The following is a 23,804-nucleotide window of genomic DNA, read 5'->3' on the forward strand; positions in this document are numbered from 1 at the left end:
TAGGCTATACCAACTTGTACAAGGGGCTTGCCTAGTGGCACTTTCTGTCAAGTGTGAAGACATTAAAATCTGAGTTCACATTAAGTACATTCATCCCGTAGATGGCATCAGCCACATGCCAATTTCAAGCTACAAAGCTGTAATTGTATCATCCTTCAAAAAGAACAGAAACAATAAAAAAGGCAAGAGAAAGAAAAGGAGAGGCTTTACTTCTATTTTAATAAGAAAATTCTTTCATTTTGGTTTTCTAGTTTTGGTGGAGATCTGAAGTAAAAAAGAAAATGAATAAAAGAACTTGGATTATCTTTAAGTTAAGGCAATAGTTGAAGATTAAAAATAATTTTTGTTTTGAGACAGGAAGAAAAATATTAAACTTTACTTTAAAGTTTGTGAGCTAAATTTTATCATGGTTGGCAGCTATAGGCTTATTTAGGTATAAATCCCGATGCTAAAGAGAATTTTTAACTTGTCCTAAAATAGTCGTTTCTATCATGATTCACTGCACCTTCCATTTATAAAAGAAAGCATGACTACTCCATCCCTTTTTGCTTTTAGTCCTGGAAATGGAACATAATTCTTGTGTGGATGCTGAAAACGGGGATTTTTAGTTACTTGCCAAGCGCTTTTCTTCTTTTGGATCCACTGATTGAAAAAATCAGTATTTTGATTATAATGGAAAGTTGAGCCCAAAGGTGATTCCTCAATCAGTTAGAATTGATTGATTGAATTTATCAAAGCAGTTATGCCAGTTTACAATGGTTTATCATGAAATCTTTTACTAATTCTTACTGCAGTGTTGCTGCTATAACAAAGCTTTTCATATTTTGTTTTAGCATTTTATATGAAAGGTTCACAAAAAGCATAAGCACTGTCATATTGCAGAGTAAAGGCTTCTAGGAGTTCTCATACTGGAGATGAAGCCTTTTATGTCTGAAACCATGAAGAGGAAAGATCTCCCTTAACACAAATCTTGTAATTCCCAAATGAATAGTTTCTTTCAAGCAGTGTTGAGAAATGTTCTGCAATTCTGCATTATGCAGACTACTTCAATTAATTTAAAGATGAGTAAACTCACCAGTGATCTAAAGGCAATTTTTCATCTTTAGTTTCCTAATATGACATTTTGTAAGTCTAATTCAACCTTGACACCAAAAGATTGCTCTTATTTTAAATAAAGTGCTTGGGGATGGGAGATTACTTCTGATAATGCCAATGCCAGTGAGATTTTATGGTTGTGCCTCTAAGCTGAAATCCACTTTGAAGGTTGACAGAGCTAGCACAGGAATCGGGCCCTGGCTGTTGGATGGCTGCATGTTAAATTTAACTACTTCAAACAACTGCCTTGTCCAACAAGTTGGGCTTGTCTGATGTTGGACTCTGAACTGCCCTGCAGGGAATTTTTGCCTTTAGAGCATGGAATGTGACCCTGCAAATAGCCTCGGGTGGATCCAGCTTTTGTTTTTAGCAACTAATACTTCCTGAACATATCTATAAAATCCTACTGAGCTTTGCCCTTCTAGTTCTTTTCCTGAAGCCTTAGTAGAAATGGAAGTTACTACTAAATCTAAACCAAACCCTTTATATAAATACCTAAGGGAATGTATTTCCTAGCTGTAAAGACTCCATGGCAATCTTCACAATTGTTTAGCAGAGTTTAGTCACAGTATTGCTGTGCATACCGGGGACCACTACAATGGGTTTATTTAGCAAACGTTTTTTTTTCTTTCTAGCATTGTACTAACTATGTTGGGAAAGAAAAAAAAACCAAAAACCTAACCTAACCTCTGGCTGTTTAATGGGAGATGGTTTTAGTTTATTATGGTTTGGAGTGATTTTTGAGGTTATTTTCAGTACCTGTTAGAAACACTCCACTGCTCAGTCTGGCAGTGTTTTTTGTTTTTTAAGTGTAAAGAGCTGGAGCAGCTCTTATTGTGCTGAGAGGATCTTAGGGAAATGGAGGCCTGAAGGGTGGTGTGTCATTGTGCTGCTTGGGTTATTTGTCTTTTTAATGAAAACCAAAGGTATTTAGGGAAGGGAAGGAACAAGGAAGTACTTTCACTTTCAGCTGCTCTGAGCTACATTTGATTTAATAGGCACAAAGGACTTACTTTGCATTAGTGCATGTGAATGACTGCTATAGCACTTTGAAAGACCTTCAGTACAATGGGCTGAGCTCAGCAGCTGAAGTTAGCCTCTGCAAACTTGGGGCTATCAGCAAAAGAATATACTCTCAGGAGTATATAGAAGAATATACTTCTATACTCCTGTGCTCTTTATTTTGTTTTTCAGGGTTTTTCAATAGATTTTCACTTTTCTTACAATAACACCTTAAGATAGCCTTGTTAAAACTCTAGTTGTTTCCATTTATCACTATGAAGAGAAATGGCTGACTTAAATTGTATTTTACCTTCTTGGAGTTCAAGCCATGGGGAGATTACCTTTGGGAAGTTTTAAGGCATGCAGTTTCTGTATGTGAATTATTATTCAAATAAGTTACATAAATTTGTCCTGCACAAATGCTAGGCAGGTTTCGGGGAAATAAATGAAAAGCTTAGGCTTGTAACTTAAGAGGGCTTTAAGGTTTCAGAAAACATTTCTTGTAGTAATTGGAAAGTTGTAACTGACTACAGGCATTTTATTAACACTCAGAAACTTCTTCCTGCTTTTACTGCTGCTGCACCAATCAAAAATATCCTTAATTTCTTGCCGATCTCACAGGAAATGTCTGCAGAGTGTATGTGGTGGGGCTGGAAAAGAATACGAATACTCACGCTGGTTTATCGCAGTTTAGCCTCGTGGTGTATTATCAAAGCCTATGTTGTTTTGTAAACTGTGCTTTGAAAGTGCATCTTCAAGCAGCACCACAGAAAACAGTTTGGAGCTGCTTTCTGACATACAGCCTCCAGCTGCCTCTCTGCAGAATGATAACAAAAGGGTAATTTTCAAAGAGGGGAAATATATTCCATAGTTTTTGCTGCTTCTGCTGGTAGCAAAGCTGCTGAGTATTTATGATGCTTTATTCTGGTCTTCTACTGCTTCCTTAGGAGGACCACAGATGTAATGTAGTAGCTCACAATTTAGGGTGAATCAGGTGGAACTGTGGTTGCAGTTTTGTGTTTTGTTGCCCTCAGTAGCAGCATGGATCCCATAGGATGCTCTCTTCTGGCATCTAGTAACAGATATTTCTCATATTGCAACATCTACTGGCTTGGAAAGCTGATCTGGCATTGGAGAACACAAATGTATTCATGTTAAATTAAGGTTAATTTGTGTTCTGCTGTTAATATGGTTTACCACTTCTGTTGTGAGACAATACCGGATTGTTGAAAAGGTGAGGGGGGGAGGACTTAACAGAAATACATTATTTTTCATTTTTCATTCTACCAAATTTAAACTCCAGATTAAGTGGGAGTAGCTGGCCCCAAGAAAAAGTTCAGTTCAAAGTAAAGATGTTGGGTAGGATAATTGCATTATACATAATATCAGTGTAAACAAAATAGCTGATACCTGTTATTACTGCCTGGTTTTATTATGAACTTGGAATATTAAACCACTGTAAAAAGACTCAGTTTCTCCTAAACTATGATGCTTTTGGTTTGGAAGAATGTAAGATGAATCTGACTCACATAGGCAGGCCTTCAGAAAGGTTGTATATATTTAGCTGTGTTTTAGGACATTTATATATACTTTGCCATGGGTAACATTTACCATTTTCAGTTTCCTTTCCTAAAACTGCTTTAATAAAATCTAGATTTTCTTGGAGCTTTCAACAGGAGACTGGTGCCTAGGATCTGGAATGAATGCTGCTAATAAAGAAAAAAGAAAACTTGGGCCAGATTTGAAGTTTGAAAGCTGTTCATAGCTTCTGTTGCTAACATTATTGTAATGAAATATCTTAATTTTAGCCCATTTGCTAAATATTTTGTCACTTTTTCCTGGAATGAACTTCTTCTTCACAAGTCTTCATTTTTGTTTGTTTCTGGAAAGGAGGCATGCCTCTGTTAGCTGGTGTATAATGGAGATCCATTACTTGGTGTTTCTCATGTTGCTAAGTGATCTAGTTTACTTTTTTGCCTTTGTGATTTTTTTTTTTAATTTGTCCAAGTGGTTTGAGTTGGTGATGTTGCTTGGATGGAAATCTCAAGATTTGACTCTGAGTCAGGTATTACATAAACTGTTTTCTACTAGCACATACTGGTAGTGCTACCTGTTATTTTGACATAAAATCTGATTATTTTATAAACTTGGAATATTACATTATTAATTGGCAGGGGACTGTGATGGAAGGGAGTTGGGCTGAATAGTGTGCTGCAGGGAATGGTCAAACAGTACAGCAATTCTTAGTTTTTATCAGGAGTAGGAGGAGTTCTAGTGGCAAAGCAAACTGAGCAGTATGTGCTCTACAGGTTGGCAGAAACTTCTGGCTGTTTCATAACATGTGGTTTACTCTTGCCATCTGTATAAGTGCTATTTCTTGCATATTTTGTCTGCCAGTGTTGTGTTATTCCCAGTCTGTACTGATAGCAAAGGCATTTGAGTTCAAAGATAAAGAAGCTTAAAACTCATTTAGGCTGTATCATTAAAAAGGAGCAAGCAGGCATTAAATGTAATTTTGTCTTTTGCCCTACCCTTCCCCTTTTCTCATCCTTGACTTTTGTTAAAGCAATTTTAAGTCTGATAATGTTGTTATTTGCACATCTTCTTTCATGGTAACCAAGAGAAACAGGGTTTTTGCAGACGTTTACTGTTAGCAATTAGGAATGAGCCTGAGCTCTGTCAACAAACAATTTTAATTTGGGAATATGAATAGACTCAATCTAGTATTTCTTATTGGATTTCAAGAAGTTTCTCATGCCAGTGAAAAAGCAGTTGTTCAACAGGGAAAAACTCTCTTAAGTTCAGTTTTTGCACATGTGTATATGGCCATTATAATCAGAGGATTATAATGGATGTGGCAACATTTCTGTTCATTACTCCCTGTAGTTGCTTTGTCCTTTGTGGCCTGAGCCACAATTACTAAAATGGTATCCTGGTTTCCCTTGTCTTTATGATCCTGTGAAATAGTTTGCTTGCAACTAAAATTACTTGCTGTGAAATACAAGAAAGTTAAAGCTTTAAACGTTAACATTTTTGAAAAGCTGGGCTGTCTGAAGACGGCGTCTTCTACTACTTCTGAATCATTCTTTTAGGCAAGTCTTACTTCTTGTCTAACTTTTGGGTTGATTTTTAGTATGTTTGATGTCTGAACACGAGAAATGTGTGTTCTATACTCACCTACTTGTGATAATCTGGCAACATCTGTAGTTTAAACAAGCATCTTGGAAATCTTGAAATTATTCTTTATCTCAACTGCTTCCTTCATTCTGTGTTTTGCAATTCCATGTTGAGGAAAATTGGTGTGTTTAAGAGAAGTTAACCATTTGGTAGTTCAGTGCATTTTAAAGATGAGAACAAGGCTGCATTACACTTTCAGAACATACTGCTGTTTTGACAAAATGTTAACAGAAAAAGGGAATGATTACTTAAATAACTGAAAAGTGAATAAAAGCAGAGATAAGGAGAAGAAAGATTAGGAAGTAAGCCAAAGAAGGGAAAATAAAACAATTAGGAAAAGTGAGTAAGTAAATGCCGTAAAGTCGGCGGAAGCAAATAATCAGATAAGAAATGTATCTAGCTGAGGGTTTTATTTGGCACCTGTTGTCACAGTACCTGAACACATTCTATATATAATTAATAGTCATAGTGAAGTAAATTGTGTCTGGATGTTTCTGACACTTCTTGCTTGTGTTGAGGGTGGTTTTTGGGGACGCAGAGAAGGGTAAAGTCTAGAATGAGGAGGGGGTTCCCATGCTTTATAACTCCTGTACTTGCTGTGGAAAGATGCTCTGAGAAGAGCTTTGCGCCACTTGAGGTTCTGGATTTATGGGTTTATTTTATTCTGTCGTTGTTTGTTTGTGTGGGTTTTTTTAAACTTTTTGTTTGATTTCTTTTTTTTCGCCTGTGGAGGGCTCCTAAGTACCTATTTACACTGACAGGACTTTGTCAATCTTTCTTGGTGGCTCTTTTGGGCTGACATTGCTGCAGAAGAGTGTGTGTGTGTGTTAGAGATATTCACTGTTTGCTCTTCAATCTTAACTCTGCAGGTAAACATTATCCTATTTGGGAACATCTGTGGTAATATAAAAGTAACAAACAAAAGGGAGGAGATACAGAAAAGGGAAAAGGATAAAGTTTTTCAACTTCTGCAAAATGTTATAAATAATGGAGTGGATTCAAAAATCATTTGTAATCCCAAATACTTCTGGCAAAAATTTTAAAACTGTTTTGAAAATTATTTGTGGTGTAGAATGTGGGTCTATGTGCACGTGTGTTAATGGACAAGATTGCACAGTCCTGGCAGGGGAATAAGTTAGCTATGGGCTGGCAACATTTTTAACAATTAAACAGCTTGACTTCTAAAGTAAGACTACCTTGAATGCATATTTTGACAGAATTTCCCTGTGTAGTTTGCAGTGGTCTAGTATCTGCCCTAGTTCCTGGGACAGTGTCTAGCCCTGAGGGACTGCTGGTCACAGTCTTTGTGCTCTACTAGGAACAACTAGGAAGCTTAAATATAATCTTCAATCTATTTAAAAGCTATCTAATAGGCAAGTCATAGTTTCTACATTGTCTTTCTGAGCACCATCTGTCTCTAATCTGCTGTTATCTGCCATATTGACCTATGAGTGAAGCAAAAAGGCAATAATTTTGTGATTCGGATTGCTGTTCTTATTTAATTTTATAAGCCATAAGGAGTGTTATGTACTAGTATCTATGGTATCAAGACTAGAACACATTCTAGAATGTTTGTAAAGCTGGTATGGATGACTCTGGAGAATAAGTTAAGATTGTTTATGAGGGGAAAAAGCTAAAATGCTTTGGTTGACACTGGTGCTAAGAGGAGGAGATGCATAAACTAATTAATAGAGCAAAAACGTCCCATCAGCACAATGTGGCTGAAAATTTTAAAAGTACCCAGCTGGTTGTTTTTTCTTTTGGTTCTAAAAAATGTTTATTCCCTCCTTTCTCCCAGTTGAAATGCATTCAATGGAAACTTTATTTGAGGCAGTACTACAGAGTTGTTGATAGATGACCTTGAGTGCAATAGAGGCTAATGTTCTCTTCCTTTTTACAGAAAGATCCAGATTACCTGAAGCTCTGGTTGGATAGTTTTGTGTCTAGCTATGAACAGTTTCTGGATGTGGACTTTGAGAAGCTGCCAACGAGGTATGTAGAATTACAGACCTGTTCATTTTTCCTAATATCTGAAACAGACCTGGCTGAGAGCCCTGTCCTGTTCAATGGCAGTGCTGCCTTCAAACAAAAGTAAGTTTTTTAGTTGTCAAGTGGCACTCCCATTCATTTGAAGGTCAGTTTGGGCTGGGAATGATGAAACTAGACAAATACTGGTATTTGCATTGTATTAGGAAATTGGCATGAGTACTACTTGTTCTTACTCCTAGAAATATAATTGTTATTCCTTGTGTTCCTCATGATTCTTTTGATAGTAAACACAGATAGTAGTGTTTACTATCTGCATCAGCAGTGACAGAAGAGAAGCAAGATGTAGGTAAAGAATTTGTAATTTTATTTCAGGGTTTGCTTTAAGATTAAGGGTGAATGAAATTCTCAGTGAAAGATTTGGGTATCTTAGCTGAAAACATTTAAAAATTAATATATTCCCCAAGTCTCAAGTGATAGACTTGAGAGTGATTTCCTTGCATCCATGAAGACTTCAGGGTAAGAATATTGCTGACTTCCCTCATGTTGCTGACCAAAAGCTCCCACTTACAATCATGAGGGTCTGTTGGAGCCTAATTTCAGAATTCCATATTTAGTATTTTAAATTTGTATGCTGTGTTATCATGATTGTGTTTTCATGTCTAACTTTGAAAATGAGGAGTAAAAACTTAGGCATTGGATGTTTTCTTTTGCTTGGATAAACTAGGGATTTTAAGAAAAACTAAATGTTAGAGGATTCAGACTTCATGAGAACTAGTGTCAGTGTTAGAGCTGATACCACCAATGGTGTTTGAAAGTACAGAATGGTGCTCCTTGCATGATGGCTGCATTCCAAGCCCTGTTGAAATAAATGGAAATTCCTAAATGGGCTTTGGCTCAGATCCTGTTTGAAGTGCAAGTGATAGCCTCAACTGTTACAAGGGAATGAAGAATGCTGCAACTGGATCTCAGTAGATAAAACCTAGACTTCCCAGCTCTTTGTATTGACATTTTCCTCATAATGCCTATATGAGTGCAAAATACATAGTGCTATTATCAGTAAGAAGACTTTCAAGTTATTTGTGCTCTTTCTGAAAATTTATTCCTTTGTAGTGTCAAAAATGCATCTTAATATGTTCAGTTAAGGAGGAAAGTTTGTCCTTTGACACAGGTTATCTTTAACATACTATTTAGTATTGAAATATGAACCCTGGAAGAGAGGAATCTCTTGGTGCTTTGATTTTAAGTTTTTAAAATTTATTTGTACTCTGAGATTAAGTGTTTTTTAGTGTATGTGTTCATGGTTTTCATGGGTTTTTTTTCAGCAATGGAGAGCTTAGTTATGTAGAACAGTAGCATCTTCATTGTGATAAATGGTGACTTTAGTGAGTGTAAAAATAATGTGTGTTTTTCTGAGCTTAATGACAGGATTAGTGATTTAGTCTGGAGGAATAGAACCATGTGGATTTGGACTCGTTTGTGTAACAGATGTAAAGAAAAAGCATCAAAACAACACAGCAACACAGGGATGAAGGCAGGTCATTAATGTGCTTTTATGTCTACAATAAGAAAACCCATGGCGATCAGATACTAGAATTAACCAAGAATTGCAGTTTCTGCCCATACATGCATTTGTGATGTAATCAGGCATGTGGCATCTTTTTGGGCTTTGTCAATTTGCCTTGCAGGCCTTTATATTTTGAAAACAGTATTACAGGGCCCATGAGAAAGAAAAGTAGGTCAGTGTGGAACCGCCAAATGCTGATTTCCAGTGACTCTAGAGTCTACAGGACCCTGTGGACTCGATTTATTTTTTTTTAAACTAAATTCCTTATAAGACAACTAATTCTGTCTATTGGTCTTAAAAATATATGATGCTAACTAAAAGGAGAAACTGACTGCACCAATATTGTTTTCTTTTTTTCCTTCTATAAATCTTGGTGTGTTTTAAAGCTATATGCCTGGAAGACCTGAGTCTTTCAGGGCTAATGCCAGGAAATAATAAGAAACTGTTTATGCTTGTACAGATTGCTGGACATGACTAACTTTTTGGAAGATGGGCATGAAATTTTGTGTCAATCTAAAACATATGAAGGGGTTTTTAGCATCCAAGAAAATACTAGTTAAGAAATGTAAAGATTCTACTACAGGTTTGGTTTTGTTTTGGCTTTTTTTTTCCTTCCTGAAAGAAGGACTCTTAATTTGCACTGTCACTTGCTGATTTAACTCATATTGTTTTGTGGGGTTTTTTTCCCTATAAATTAGAATATCTAATTTCCTCAAGTCTGCTTTGCAAATGTGAAAGATACTAAGCAGTACAGAATTAGGAAATCTCTAAATATAGTGTGTGAGTGTACCCAGTATGATTTGACTGTATAAGTAGAGCTTATACAGTTATGCAGCTTATAGGCTTATACAGCTTCAGTTCACCCCATCTTTGTGCCTCTACTCTGTATGAAATGGCTCATTGATGATGTTATTAATCATTTTGCTGAAAAGGTGAATATAGCTATGCTAATGGTTTCATCATTGAGCACAAAAATCCATCACACTTGCCTGTTATTTCCTTCAAAACATGTATCCATATCATATGTATTTACCATAAAAAGGATAAAACCTTTACTAGCTGGTTTGAGGATTTTTTCTGGTCATTGGAGAGGAATTGTCATTTGATTCAATACTTTTAAAAATAACAAAGGCCTCTGGAATGTTGTCATACTTTTTTTTTCTGCTTTTGGTTTGCATCATCTTGAGCAAAGGAGCTTAAAGGAAGTTCATGCAAGGTACCATAGAAACTGTATTTTATTAACTTGCTGACTTCAAACACACATAAAAATGATGCAGAAAACCAAAACATGATAGGTGTTTCAACAACCACCATGCAATCACACAAACATGGTTTGTGTGATTGCATGGTGGTTGTTGAAAAATAAAACCTGGTTTGCTGCAGCAGTTTGTTTCCAAGTGCTTACCACTGGTGGAGGAGAGTTCCCAGGTGTGTTTGAGGTGCCTACAGTGTACAGGTGGTTCAGTTCCCTTTCAGACACCTGACATAGTTTCTATGGCTGCATAACCATGTTAACATCATGAAGGAAATGATAAAGATCACAAACGTGTCAAGGTCTGTCTCATATTTTTGAGGTAGGGCACCAGCAGTCAAGTAACAATAACAGATAGGGGATGTTTTTTATATTAAATTTTCCTTCCTTTTGGAGTACTTACTTTAAACAGGGAGTCTGTTTGGGAAAAATTAGTACTACATGTCAACAAATTTACATCCTCATTTTAAATTTAAGGTTTCTTGGTGGTATAGTAGTAATTTGGTCTGGGGTGAAAACAAGCTTGATTGTTTGGATATATTTACATTAATTTATATACTCTATAGTATGCTAGTTTTGTGTAATACCAGTTAGGATTTCTCATGCCTCACACATCTCGCACATCTCTCCCAAATTCTCATGGGTTGTGCAACACAGGAGCTACTGCAAAGAAAACATTCTTTGGGATGTGAGGCATGAAGGGTATGCTGTTTGGTCTCTTGTAAGGCATTTCATGATCTTACTGAAAAAGACATGTTGGCTATTTTAGGGAATTAACTTCTAGAGATAGGATTTCAGCTGTTAAAAATTACAGTTTTCCTAATACTGAGAGGGAATTATCAAAATCTGAAATACGGAATCTGAATTACCAGATTCTGAAAAACCATGCTTGTAGTTCCAGAGAGAGTGGATCTGCCAGCATCTTGAGGGGTGAAGTTGCTATCAGAGAAATTAATTTTTTTTTCTTGGCATTTGTGTTGAAAAAAAAGCAATTGCTCTCAGTTTTGTGGTTAGTGTTTTTAGAGCCTAGGCTATAAAATTTGTGTTACAATGCTCTGAATCCCTTGAGATTCTGAATTCCCCAATCTGAAAAGCAAATTGCACAACTGTGTGAAGAGGCAAGAGAATGAAGTAGATGGTTGTCTGTGTAAGTGTAGGTAACATTCTTGGATATGGGAGCTTTCTGTCACTTACACATGTCTAGGTGTTTTACTAAGCTGAGTCTCTGATTTTCCCTCCTCTAAAGGCTTCCTTTTCAACATTAGGAGCTAAACAATGGATTGTTCCCCATTTTCCTCAAATAATAGAGATCATGTTGTATAGGGGTAGTCACTGCATTTCTACACATCTTTTTTGTGGTTTTTCTCATTGCATAAATGCAATGTATGCAGCAGTCATATTGGGTGAGGGTTTGAGCTTGCTAATTTTTTTTGTTATAACTTTCCTCTGGCTTTGGCTGTGTTGAGAGGGCTTTTGTAAACTGTAAATGCTCTTGCTTGTGTCTTCCTTTTCCTATGTAGAGTTCATAGAGGATGTGTCAGGGTAAACAGCTGCTGCCGAAGACTAACTGTGTTTAGCATGTACAACAGTGGATAAAAAGTTCTTATCTCAAAAAATGTTCTTACAGATCTGTAGATGTCTATACTGTTAATGAAATGGATTTCTTTATGATTGTTCCTGGGTCATTTTCTTATTTGCTTTTGGATCACTGGGAAAAGAAATTAAATCACAAATAAGCCTCTTCTTTTCTTCATGTCTTGGTTCTTGCTGGTATGTTTCTAAAAATATTTCAGTTTGCAGAAAACAATAGGCAAAAGATAATTTTGGATTGCTTTTTGAAATTTATGTAAGAACGACATGAGGTTCACTGTGGATGAATACCAAGTGAGCTTCAATAACTATGCAATAATTGGCATCTCATTTATTTGGACACTCTTAATCTTCAGTAGAAAGTTGAAAATGTTCTTCCAAATATGTTTTGTGCTTATGTTTCATTCCACTGTGGCTGTCCCTGGGTATTTCCCAGGCCACCTTTTTACTTGATGCAGATTATGTGATTTCTTTGTGGCAATTAAGGTAGATCATTGTATAGAGGAGGATTTAGAAAGCCATTTAATGGATTTTAACACTTTTTTTTTTTTTTTTAATGTAGTTCATTGCTGGGGAAAAGAAAGCTCAAGCTGGTATATTGCCACCAGACATTTCCTTGTGCCTCATTAGGAAGCGTGGTTTGTCAGTTGGGTGACCTTAGCCACAGAACTTACTGGAACACTGCATGAGTACATGGGAATCGATTGGCAGCTTGGCATTTCTATGATTAACAATTTGGTGTCTGGCTTTTTTCATTAGGGTGGACGACATTCCGCCAGGAATTTCACTGCTTCCTGATAACATTCTTCAGGTCCTCAGGCTCCAGTTGCTACAGTGTGTCCAGAAAATGTCAGATGGCCTGGAAGAGCAGCAGCAGACTCTGTCACTTTTGCTGGTGAAATTCTTTATCATCCTTTGCAGGTATTTGTTCTAATAGTTACCTCAGCAAGGCTGTTGTTTTGTTTAAGAAATCTTGATGTAGCCTATAAATATAGATTTTAATGACACATACTATGAGTGATTTGATAGCTTCCAGTAGATACAGAGAAATAACACTTCTCACAATCTTCAGAATGAAAGCAGAGGGAATAAAAGAGGGGAACAATGCAGTCATCTTAGCAATAATGTTTACAATAGAAATAGAAGGGGTTTAAATACTAAATTCTTTGTAGAAGATAAATCTATGGGAATTCAAGATATGATGTACCTCGTATAAGAAATACTTTTAAAAGAAAAGGTGCACTCTAACAACTGTTAGCTATGAAATAACTTGAGAGAATTGTACAGGAAGAACTGTTTCACATTCTTAACATGCTTATAATTCCATAAACAGCTTGTGAAACTTACTATTACACTACTCATGCGGCTGATTTCCTTCTGAAACTTCTGCCTGATAGTGTAATTCTGTGACACAAATAAACTGTTTTTAGGGATCTATTCCTCACTATTTCTTCAGTTTGCTGTTGCAAAATGCTGTTAGAGAGAGGAAGGGGATAAAATATAATAGAGAATCTCCTTTACTGAAGAGTATTTGAATCGGCATTTTTGAATGCTTTGACTCACCTTACCTCTGAAACTATATGAAGAGCTGTATGGCAGTGTTTAAATACCCTGGAATATTGAATATAAGCAGACTGGATGGTAGTAATGTGTTTCTGAATTACAAACTGGTGTCACCTTTACTTGCTGAAAAGTTCTATGTCAACACTTTGTTAGCTGATTTTTTAACTTCAAAATTCTGAGAAATTCTTTGTTTATTTTCTAAAATAATTTATTTTCTAAAATAATTTATTAGTGTTTGTTTTGCTCCAGAGAATTTAAAGTGAGTAAATGTTTCTAGGTTATAGGTTTCCTAAAGTTTTAGAAAGTGTGTGCACTAGTAAGTGGAAATTATTGTCTTTGTTATTCGATGCCATTTCTGAGCTTTCTATTTAGGGTGTCCTGGGAATCTGCTTAACCTCTGAAACCCCAAATTCCAGATGGAATTGATCTGTAGCAGAGTGACTTGAATCTTTCTTCCTGTTAGATGGAAACTTGTGAGCTCTGTAATGGTGATGGAAATAAACATTTAAGTATGAGTAGTCTTTTGGAGAGTATTTTTGAAATGCTGGTATCCTTTTGTATGAATAAAGACAGAATGCTAAAACAAACATTGTTTGAACTAGCTTCAAATGGTACACTGTGTTCAGTCTGTGGTTTTTATGTTGTCTTTGCAGGAATTTGGCTAATGTGGAAGAGATTGGGATGTGTTCATACATTAACCAAGTTATCACCATGACTACATTGTACATTCAACAGGTACGTGGTTAATAATTCTTGTCTGTATTTCTGCCATCTGATACCTCCTGCTTCTTTTTATGTGATCTGCTCTTTCAGTAATAGTGTTATATGGAGAACAATTCATAGGCTCACAATTGTTCTGGGGGAGGTCAAGATTAATTTTCAACTTCTGGAAATTTTCTGACCATAGTTTCCTTTTTCTCCTCAGTTAAAAAGCAAAACAAAAGAGAAAGAAGTGGAGGATCAGACCTCCATAGAAGAATTTGTGAGACATGCATTGGCTTTCTGTGAAAGTCTGTATGATCCATATCGAAACTGGAGGCAGCGAATTGCAGGGTATGTGTGGACCAGCACAGGATTGTAAATTCTGTGGTTTATGAGAGCTTTAACCATTAATCAATAGACTCACACCACAGAAACATGTTATGCTTTCTCAAACTGGATATGATTTAAATAACTTCCAAAAATTATAATAGTTTTACTGTTAATATAAAAGGTAAAACAAAATTAAATTTGAGGATGTATGAAGAGGTGATTGGTTGTAACTGATCACCACAAAGGTGCTTACGTTACGCTCTCCTTCCAAAACTGACCATCTTTCTAAACTAGTGAAATAAAGAAGCTAAAAGGAATGTGGTGGGCAGACCTGCTTGAATTAGGGTAAAAGAAGTTATTGAAGTTCACAGTGTAGATAACCTGCATATTTGAAAATAATTTTGTAAGTGTATCAGTAGAATTACATCCCTTTAATTTTATTGTGTGTTCTCACCAGCCTAATGAACTCATAATAATGTTTCCTGCCCATTTAAAATTGCTTGGTCAAGAAATTTGGCATTCTAGCTGGTGGCTTAGTTACAATAAGCATGGACTAAATAAGAGAATTCTGTTTTTTTTTATATTTTATTTTTTTAACTAAACCATTTTGTAAAATGTTAAGTATTTTTAAGTGTGTACTGAATACGGGATTAGCTGTCATTGATGTCTTCAGGATGAAATACTACTTCACTATTATTTTTCATCCTGTAGGCAAAAGATAACTCCTGATTTATGGCAGCATTTTCTACTATGTCATATGATAAATTCATATTATAAGTAATAAATTAATAAGTAATAAACAAAGGTATCATGTCTGATTTCTTTGGTGTATGTTTTTTAATGTAATTGCAGACGGTTCCTTAGTACAGTTGAAAGAAGCAGACAGAAGTATAAACCAGCTTCCCTCACTGTTGAGTTTGTCCCTTTTTTTTACCGTAAGTATTACTTAACAGCCTGTTAAAAAAATAGTTTTCTGTAGAGGAATGAACTGAGTGAGCCCAAGTAACTTTCTCTTAAGCATGCCTGGTAATGTAAAAGTCCTTTACATGCTTTCTGAGACTGGATGTAGTGGTTTACTTTGGTTGATTGTTTCTTGTACTTGTTCTTTGCTCTAGAGCATCACTATTTTGTTATTCCTGCTCATCTCTGAAAGCATTTTTCTTTATTTCTAGACTTGATTTCAGTGCCTAATGTGGTTTAGTAGGGTTGGTTCTGTGAATTGACAGCTTTTCTTTTTATTGTGGCACATGAGATGCTTCTAGTAACTGTGCTGATAACTGTCATGGAGAAATAATCTCAGGGGAGTGTTCATGCATGTCTGTCTCTTTAATATGATTTAACAGCTAGAAAAAATGAAACTCTGTGCCATTCAACTAGCAAATGATCCATAGCCTCGAGTTTGGGAGACAATTTTCTCTCTGGTTAAGTCATTAAATATCATGCTGGCTGCTTTGGAATTCATGTGTTCTTACGATTACAGATTGTGTGGAAGAACTTACATGTCCATATTCTATACTTAAATCTCAAGAATGTAGGATGCCCAGGTAGTTTATGCCAGTTTAGCATACCAAAGTGTTAGTGCCTACAGGATTGAAGCAGCAGGAACAAGCTGGAGGGATGGGCAGTGAAGGAGTGAAATCAGCCCATTTTGCAGCTACCCATTAACTTAGTTTTAACTGAAAAAAAAATATTATCTTCGTGGAGTAGGAACATTTATGAATTTGATTTTTCTAGGTTTGAGTCACAGCTCCTGTTCCTTGAGATTCCATTGCTGCATACAAAAAATAGGGTAGTTGCCAAAAAGACCAAATCGTTGCTACCAGTAAAATGCCCTTATCTAGGTGCCAGAGCATTGGAAACACACTCTAAAGGCTGCTACTGAGGAATGTCATCTGTAGGTTCTCTCCTCTCCATTCAGTGCCCTGTGCACGATATAATGTGACTGAGCTAAAAGCAAGCTCATTAGCCAGCAGATACTCTTCTGCTTGTTGGCCAGCTGGCAGAAAGGACAGTCTAAGAAATTGTTGAGTGTGTGCCTTAAGCATCCTGCCATGCCAGGACTAATTTGAGGCAGGGTGGTTTTAGTCTACCTAGCCTAATGATTAGTTCACAATCTGCTAGGTACTTTTCTTTTCAATTTGTCTGAAGTTCTACAAAGATCCAGAGGGTGTAAGTCAAGGAGTGGTGGTACTAACTCCCTAACTGTATGATCGTCTAAGTAAGCTTTGTTCTGTTTGGAGAACAGATTGGAAAAATAGCTCTGCAATCTTTTAAAACAGACTTGGACATTAGAATATAGTCAGAAATCTTACTTGCCAATAAGTGGCATTTCCAAAAATAATTCTTCGTAGTTTCTTGCTGCTATGTTAGGTCTAGCATTATTGCTGTAACAACAATATCCAGGTTATATCTATTGCTAAGAAGAGATGCTGAAGCTGTCTGGGACTAATTTCTATCAGCTGTGGCTAGAGAAGAGATGCAGGATAGTTGTCATTAAAGAAATTACTGCTAGAAAGATTACAGATCTGCACAGGATTCTCTGGCAATCTGCCTTAAAGTCAGCAAGTTCAGGGACTTTTTTTTTTGAGCTACCCGCACTGCATATAGCATCAGACTTTTCATGCCAAAATTTCTCAGAACTTTGTTGTGCTAGATAACTGGTTGTGTGTTAGAATGTCCTTCTCTTTCTCACTTGTTTGGACAAAATGGGCTCATTTTTACATTGTGAATCAAGAGCAAAAGTTGTATGTCTGTAATTCTGTCAGCTGGCATGAGAAGTTTATGCAAGCTGAAGGTGTGGCCTGTGAATTCCTGAAAAATGTGGTAATGATGTGTTACTTTGATAATGCTGGAATTGGTGTGTTTGTCTGAGTTATATAAAACCAAATGGAGATGATACAGTTGATTTGTTTTTAATTTGTATGATGACAGGGAATAGAGGAGGGTTTTTTATTATTTGTTGGTGTTTTGTTTTTTTTTTTAATAAAAATCTCCTTTTTATTTAATCAGAATGCTTTCAAGAAAGTGAACATCTCAAGGAAAGCCTAAAATGTTGCCTGTTGCATCTCTTTGGAGCAATTGTGGCTGGTAGTCAGGTGAGGATACTCTGAACTTTTCAGCTACTGAAACCTCCAGATGCTTGTTCCTTGTTAGGACTTTTAAATACTCCATAACTTGTAAATGAGAAGAATTTATTATCCACGATTAATTATTTTTGTCTTAGGAACTTTGGGATCATTCTGGGCAATAATACCTAAATACTAAAAGCTGGATCCCAATTTCAACTAACTGTAGAAGCTTGCTGTTTAGAACAACTACATGTTCATATGAACTTACTATAATATTTTAAAGAAAAAAATGTGCATAACTAGATTAGGAATTTCTGCCTGCAAAGATGGAAGTTTCATGTTCATGTGTATGAAACTGATCTAGCTTACTTCCCAGTGCTGAAAGTAAGCTGTTTTCAGTAGGAGGCCTAAGGTTTTTACAGCTTGGAAGCTGTTAAAAGTGTTTGAAAGAACATGAGGAAATGAGGGTATTCATCAGCAGCAAAGTCAACATCCACTTTCTCACCTGACTTCTGTAAAGTCTTACTTAGTCTGGTCACAAGCAGCTGCTACTTCTGATAATCTCGAAGAGAGGATTTTTAAAGTTTGCCAGGAAGCTGCAAAGCCAAGCTCTGCTCCATCATGGAAGGCGAGTGGAGTCTGAGCAGGATGGGCAGCAGCAGCTGACCTGACCAGCAAAGGGTGTGATCTCACTACACCCAGACAGTGATGGGAGCAGCTGTGCTGGCTGGAGCCAGGATGGGCCAGCCCAGCCCACTAGACAAGTCTGTAGTGATAATGCCTAAAGTCAAGCCAGGAAGCCTGGTGAGCACATCAGCGTAAGGGTTTGCTGTGCTGGTGGTAACTAGAGTCAGTCAAGAGACCAGTGGTTGCCAGCCCCATCCATAGCCATGAGGCAGGGCTAAGGTCAAACTGCAGTCAAGTCAGTAGTTCAAGACATGACATGGCCAGGCATGGCCATGGCTGCAGTGTAGATCAAACAGGTAAAGGGTTGAGAGAGAAAACATGGATACAGCTCCCTACAGAGGGTATGGAATCCCTGACAGGGCTTCTCTAATCTCACAACAACACTGGGCTCCTGTCCCTGAGCCTAGGCAGTCAGGCTCCCAGGAAGAAAGGTGAGGAAAATTCATTCAGGGCCCAGGCAAATGTTTGCTAATGATTATGTGCTCTACCACATGTTCTAAAGTATCATGAATCTCATAATCTAAAATTAAAACTCACATGAAGGTTTGTCTCAAATTAGCAGTTTATCAGGGCTACCTTATAAGAATTTTATAATACATATTTAAATTATATTTCCTTTTCTCTATAAGTATTTCCTTTGAAAAAGAGATGAGATGCATTTCATCTGTAGCCATCAGCATAATCCAAATAGATTGTTTCTTAGTTATTTAACAACTATGCAGTATTAGTGTAGAGTAATGCATATTGCATTGTTCAGGTAACTCAAGTAGATGCAGCTGGTCTGAAGAGGTTTAAATTCTTCTAAATTTATTTTTTCTTAATAAATTTTTGCCTTAATGGGTTTCAGAGGAATGCTCTTCAAGCAGTATCTCCTGCCACCATGGAAGTCTTGATGCGTGTTTTAGCAGACTGTGACAACTGGGATGACAGAAACCCTGAGGAAGTGAGCAGGAAGGCAGAGCTGACTCTGAAGTGCCTGACAGAAGTTGTCCATATCCTCCTAACCAGCAGTTCTGACCAGCGCCAGGTCGAGACAAGTACAATATTGGAGAACTACTTCAAGTTGCTTAATTCAGACCATTCAGCCTTACCTAATCCAAGGCGATGCAGGCAGTGGGAGAGCAGATTCATAGCGCTGCAGATCCAAATGCTGAGTGAGTACACAAGTCCTTTCAATATTTCTTGACAATAACTCTGAAGCAAAAATTAGTGACTTGGCTAAGCAATTGAAACATTTCTAACATTTCTTCTTGGCTATTTCTTGTTTAATAATTTACTAATGAAAAAAACAGAAGAAGCCATATCAGATTGCTACCATTTAACCAAAGTGTCAGGGTTCATAGACTGAAAGCCTCCATTAAAAGAGAAAAACTTGGCTAGGCAAGAAGTGAAACTTATCAGAACCTTCATAATTGCAGAATAAAACTGGTCTTTAATAAAATTACTGTGTGGTGCTGTTTTGTGATAGTTTGGTTTTCAAATGGCATTGTTATAAACATTGGCCAGAAGTAATAGTCTGAAAGGGTTGGAGTATAAGTTTTTGGGTTAGAATTCAGGGGTTTGAGTTTTTTCCATTTTGATGTTCAGTGTGGGAAATAAGTGTTTCTTTTCCCATACTTCCAAGAAAACTCAGGAATAGTACTGTGGCCATGGAGAATGCTTACAGTACAAGGTTGCTGTAGAATGCAGAGTAATTGTGTGTTGAGGAAGGAAATGTTCATGTGCTGTAAAAAGAAGGTGATGCTACTTTATGTCCTCACAATTGGAAATTACTTGACTCAGAGCCCCAAAGCAATCAAAGATACTCATTAGGTGAAATTTCTCTATAATATTAGTCTGTGGTAGTCTTTACAGTGTCAAAATGTTTAGCTTTAGGCTTAGTGATTTGTTCTTAACATGCGTATCATTCTTGATCAAGAGTGCAGATAATATAATTTGTATAATTTTTTCCTGATGTGTACTATGGAATGTGCAGGTAAAAATGCTTGATGGATTTGTGTTTTGTCTTTGATGGCAGTTCTGTTTTAATTTTATAGATACCATCACAGCCATGTTAGACTGCACAGATAGGCCTGTTCTGCAGGCAATTTTCCTTAACAGTAACTGCTTTGAGCATCTCATTCGACTGTTGCAAAACTGCAAGGTAAGTTTTCCCTTATCAGCATATATTTAACAAACCCTGGCTTGTATTATTACTAATGAAGTAGGGGTGTCTCACGTCTGTCTGGTGGTTAAAGCAATGAATACTTTCAGTCCTGAGCAAAATACCTTTGTAGACCCTGCTCAGTCTCTAAAATCTGTTATGTTGATGTAACTTTGAATCACTGCTGAATCTTTTCCTACCTATTAAAATATCTCGGATGTCAGACTTATGAGCTAAGCTCAATGACCTCTAACAGTATGTTGATTACAGAAATCAATCCCACCTGTCCTTTTATTTGGCTTTTTGTTGTGGGGTTTGGTTATTTTGTTTTGTTTCTCTTGTATTCTATCACTGGATTATTAGAAAGTCACTTAGCTGCTGCCAGATGGAGGTCTGAATTCTAATTTCAGAGGAATGTTTTTCCATTAAAAAAAAATATTTCTGCTGTCCCATTTTAATTCTTTCAAAATATTTGAGTCCTGTGTGTGGCTGACATAAAACATGAGCTCAAGCTGTTAAAAATGTTCAATATTTCCTTTTCTACATAGGATCTAGTGTCTTTGTCTCAGCTGCAGATGATCATAATTTACAAACTTCCACTGATTGCACTGATTTTATTTTTCACTGTGTGAAAGAACACAGATATGATGTAACTCTCTGAACTATTTCTTTTTTTGATATGTTAGTGTAATATGTGATATATTAGTGACAAAGCTAACTAGCTAGCTCTTCTGATGGTAGATAATACTTGCTACCCTGTGCAATTTGTTTCTAATCCATTTAGATTTTGGATTAGAATGTATTTCAGTGCAATGATGTATTAAAATTAAATGTGTTTGGATTATGTCCTAATTGTAATTATAATCAGTGGCAGAATGCCCACTGACTTGAAGTGTTTTGAATAGTCTGTAGCTTTATTATCTCCTTCTGAAAATACATTGTTTGACTTTTCCATTCTTCTGTGTTTGGGAGTCTCTGCTTATTTTTGTACTAACCTTGTACTGTATAAGAAACTCCTTTTTTATTTTTTTCTAAAATCATCATCAGCATGATGTTTACCTCTTCCTGGTGACTCTTAGCTGTGTTCCTGCACTCATAGACAAGTGGTGGAATTTAAGAAAGCAGGAACAGCTCATTGATCTACATTTTCTTGCAGCTTGCTGTTTTTATTTTCATTCTGCCATTCTGTATGTTATAATATATGTTAAGTTTTTTTCCAGGGATACAGTCTCACATACCACTGTGTTGTTTAGAGATCAGTGCTGCCAGTTTGCTACACAGTGTGTTTTTTTTAGTCTTTCACAGGCAAAATACCGCCACAGATGAGAAATGGGAGAGTTAGAGGCAGGGTAGGTTTTGCAGTATATTTGTACTTCCAGATATACTGTGTCTCCATTCTTTTTCAAAGGCAAATAGCAAAGGTTGAGTTAGCTGTCGAATTAGGATTTCTCCTTATTAGCTGGGGGTTGAGATCCTAGTTCTGGATTTTATTCCTTATTCTGTGAAAATTGCTACTGGGTACCTAAGCAAGCTGTGTGTGGAGAGCACATTCTGCATCTCTGCAGAGAGCATGACAGTCCATACACACACCTGAAACTCAGGAAGCTGTTGCATCTTCTGCAAAATGGAGATGCAAGTAATTTCAGTGGAAAGAAGGGGTAGAGCAAATCCATACCACTATTCTGCTATAGATATCCCAAAGAACTTAGGGTGTTCAAGGCCATGTTTCTACTCATACTTCCTAGTCATTTGCAGTATAACAATCTTCTAAGATGTAAATCCTTTTTTTTTTTTTTTCCCATGTTTGCTGGTTTTAAGGCTCATGGGCAAACTGTCTTTCCTTAAGTATGCTTTAGGGTTAGAGATCTACACAAAAGCTTTTCAAAACTGCTGGTGAAGTTTTGACGATCTGAATGCTACTTTTTTCTGGTGATATCCAAAAAAGAGGGGCTGTAATTTACAGGTATCAGGAGGTGCTTATTCTGTACAGAGAGTCATTTAACAATCTGGTTTGTCAGTGCTGAATCTTTTCTCATCTGTTGAACTACCTCACAGGTCAGATTGAGCAAAGCTCAGTGACCTCAAACAGTACGTCTGATAAAGAGAAAAAATACGGGTTTTGAACAGCTTTTAAATGGAAAAAGTAAAACCATATAGACATTGTAAAAAGAAATACTTTTCCTTTTCACATGCCTTATGAGAAATTAAGTAACTCATACCAAAAGTTTGATGAACTCTTTATTTTATCATTGTCTCCATTTGCTTTTCTTGTTCTTATTCTGCTAATGTTATAGTCCTCTGAGACTTATTATAGTTACTCTGCATTGTTAAGTGCTCTTGACTGTGATGTACCTTTCAAAGTGTTTCTAACAATGTGCTTTCACACCTGTGTAAGTCAAAGTAATATCTTGAGTGTTGTCCTTTGTTTTGGCCTAATTTATGGAAGTTGATTTCACAGGTTGTTCCTCTTCAGAGAGACTAAGCCAGCAGATAATGGAACAAAATGGGGGGGGGGGGGGGGAAGAAATGTTTAGGGTTTACCCACTAAAGGAAACTTTTTTTTTTTTTTTAAGGAACTTTAAAAACATTTCAGTCAGGGTTTTTTTAATGTGTCAATAGAATCTTAAAATAGAAGGATGTAAATTTTAGTTCTGATTATGTTACAGCTAAATTTGGCACACAAATTGACTGCAATTGATTATGAATTTGTGTGAGTTTGAAACTATCAAATTCAGATACTGATAAGGAATTTAGCTACTGAGCACAGAGCAGTTTCTTAGCTGAAGATGCAGCATAGCTGTATGTTCAATTTAAAGCTATTTGCAACTTGTTGGATTCTTAGGATGATGGCAGAGATATTTGCCCTTCCTGTCCCAAAGCCTGTGTGCCCCAGAAATTCTGTTTCTGTGCTGTTTGAAGATTAAAATATTCTATCTAGGTATCTTCAGCTTTCAGCTAGGCTGAAACATAAGTGAGAAATAATGTAACATCTGTATCCATTTCTTTGTTAATGCCCCACTCTTGTCTTTATTTCTTACAAGTAAATTTCTTAGAACTGTCGTGTTGCATATTGTGAATGAAATCACAGTTGCTAAGCCAGAGATTAGTAGAAATTCAGATAAATCTCTCTGTCTCAGTGAATACTTTTTTTTGGGGGGGGGGAAAAAAGTAATTACTCTTTAGCAAAAATACAATGTAATCATCAGTATTTTAAGAATTAACAGAAGACTAATACTAATGGACAATTATCTTACCAGTGTGAGAGAGCTTTTTTTTCCTTTTTCCCCCTCCTGTTTTGTTTTTGTATGTGAAATACAAATCTAAGGCAGCCTTCACAGATTTGGCTGCAGGTAACTGTTTAATGCAATTATTTCCATTATTCTTGTCTCTGTTTCTAACAGCTGTTTTTAAATGCTAACAATAAAGTGGCAGACAAGAGTGAGAAAGACCTTACCAACAAATTACTGACAGAAATGAATGAGGACCAGGTACCTACCTAAAATGTATTTTGCTTCATTTGAAGTCAAGACAAAATCACAGGAAAATTGATTCCTGTGTTTCACCTTAACCATCCTCCTTAAGCCTTCTGCAGCAAGATGAACTTTTGATGCTGCACAGATCAGCATTTCCTGTCTCTGGAAA

The 23,804-nt window shown here is 36.5% G+C and overlaps 1 protein-coding gene across 3 annotated transcripts in view; it reads left to right on the plus strand.

The window, feature by feature from the left end:
* Nucleotides 1-23,804, plus strand: part of NBEAL1 (neurobeachin like 1) — a 99,109-nt gene that overhangs the window by 27,006 nt on the left and 48,299 nt on the right. For 2 of the 3 annotated variants that reach the window (XM_021531337.3, XM_021531335.2), the window contains exons 5-12: nt 7,175-7,266; nt 12,429-12,590; nt 13,886-13,967; nt 14,158-14,285; nt 15,117-15,199; nt 17,274-17,359; nt 18,867-19,173; nt 20,056-20,162. In XM_021531337.3, the coding sequence (XP_021387012.2) occupies nt 7,175-7,266; nt 12,429-12,590; nt 13,886-13,967; nt 14,158-14,285; nt 15,117-15,199; nt 17,274-17,359; nt 18,867-19,173; nt 20,056-20,162 (1,047 nt within the window). Of the gene's footprint in view, nt 1-7,174; nt 7,267-12,428; nt 12,591-13,885; nt 13,968-14,157; nt 14,286-15,116; nt 15,200-17,273; nt 17,360-18,866; nt 19,174-20,055; nt 20,163-23,563; nt 23,651-23,804 lie in introns of all 3 variants that reach the window. The other variant, XM_077785109.1, reaches the window with a different exon arrangement.

This window comes from Lonchura striata, chromosome 8 (genome assembly GCF_046129695.1).
Source record: "Lonchura striata isolate bLonStr1 chromosome 8, bLonStr1.mat, whole genome shotgun sequence".
Taxonomy (NCBI): Eukaryota; Metazoa; Chordata; class Aves; order Passeriformes; family Estrildidae; genus Lonchura; species Lonchura striata.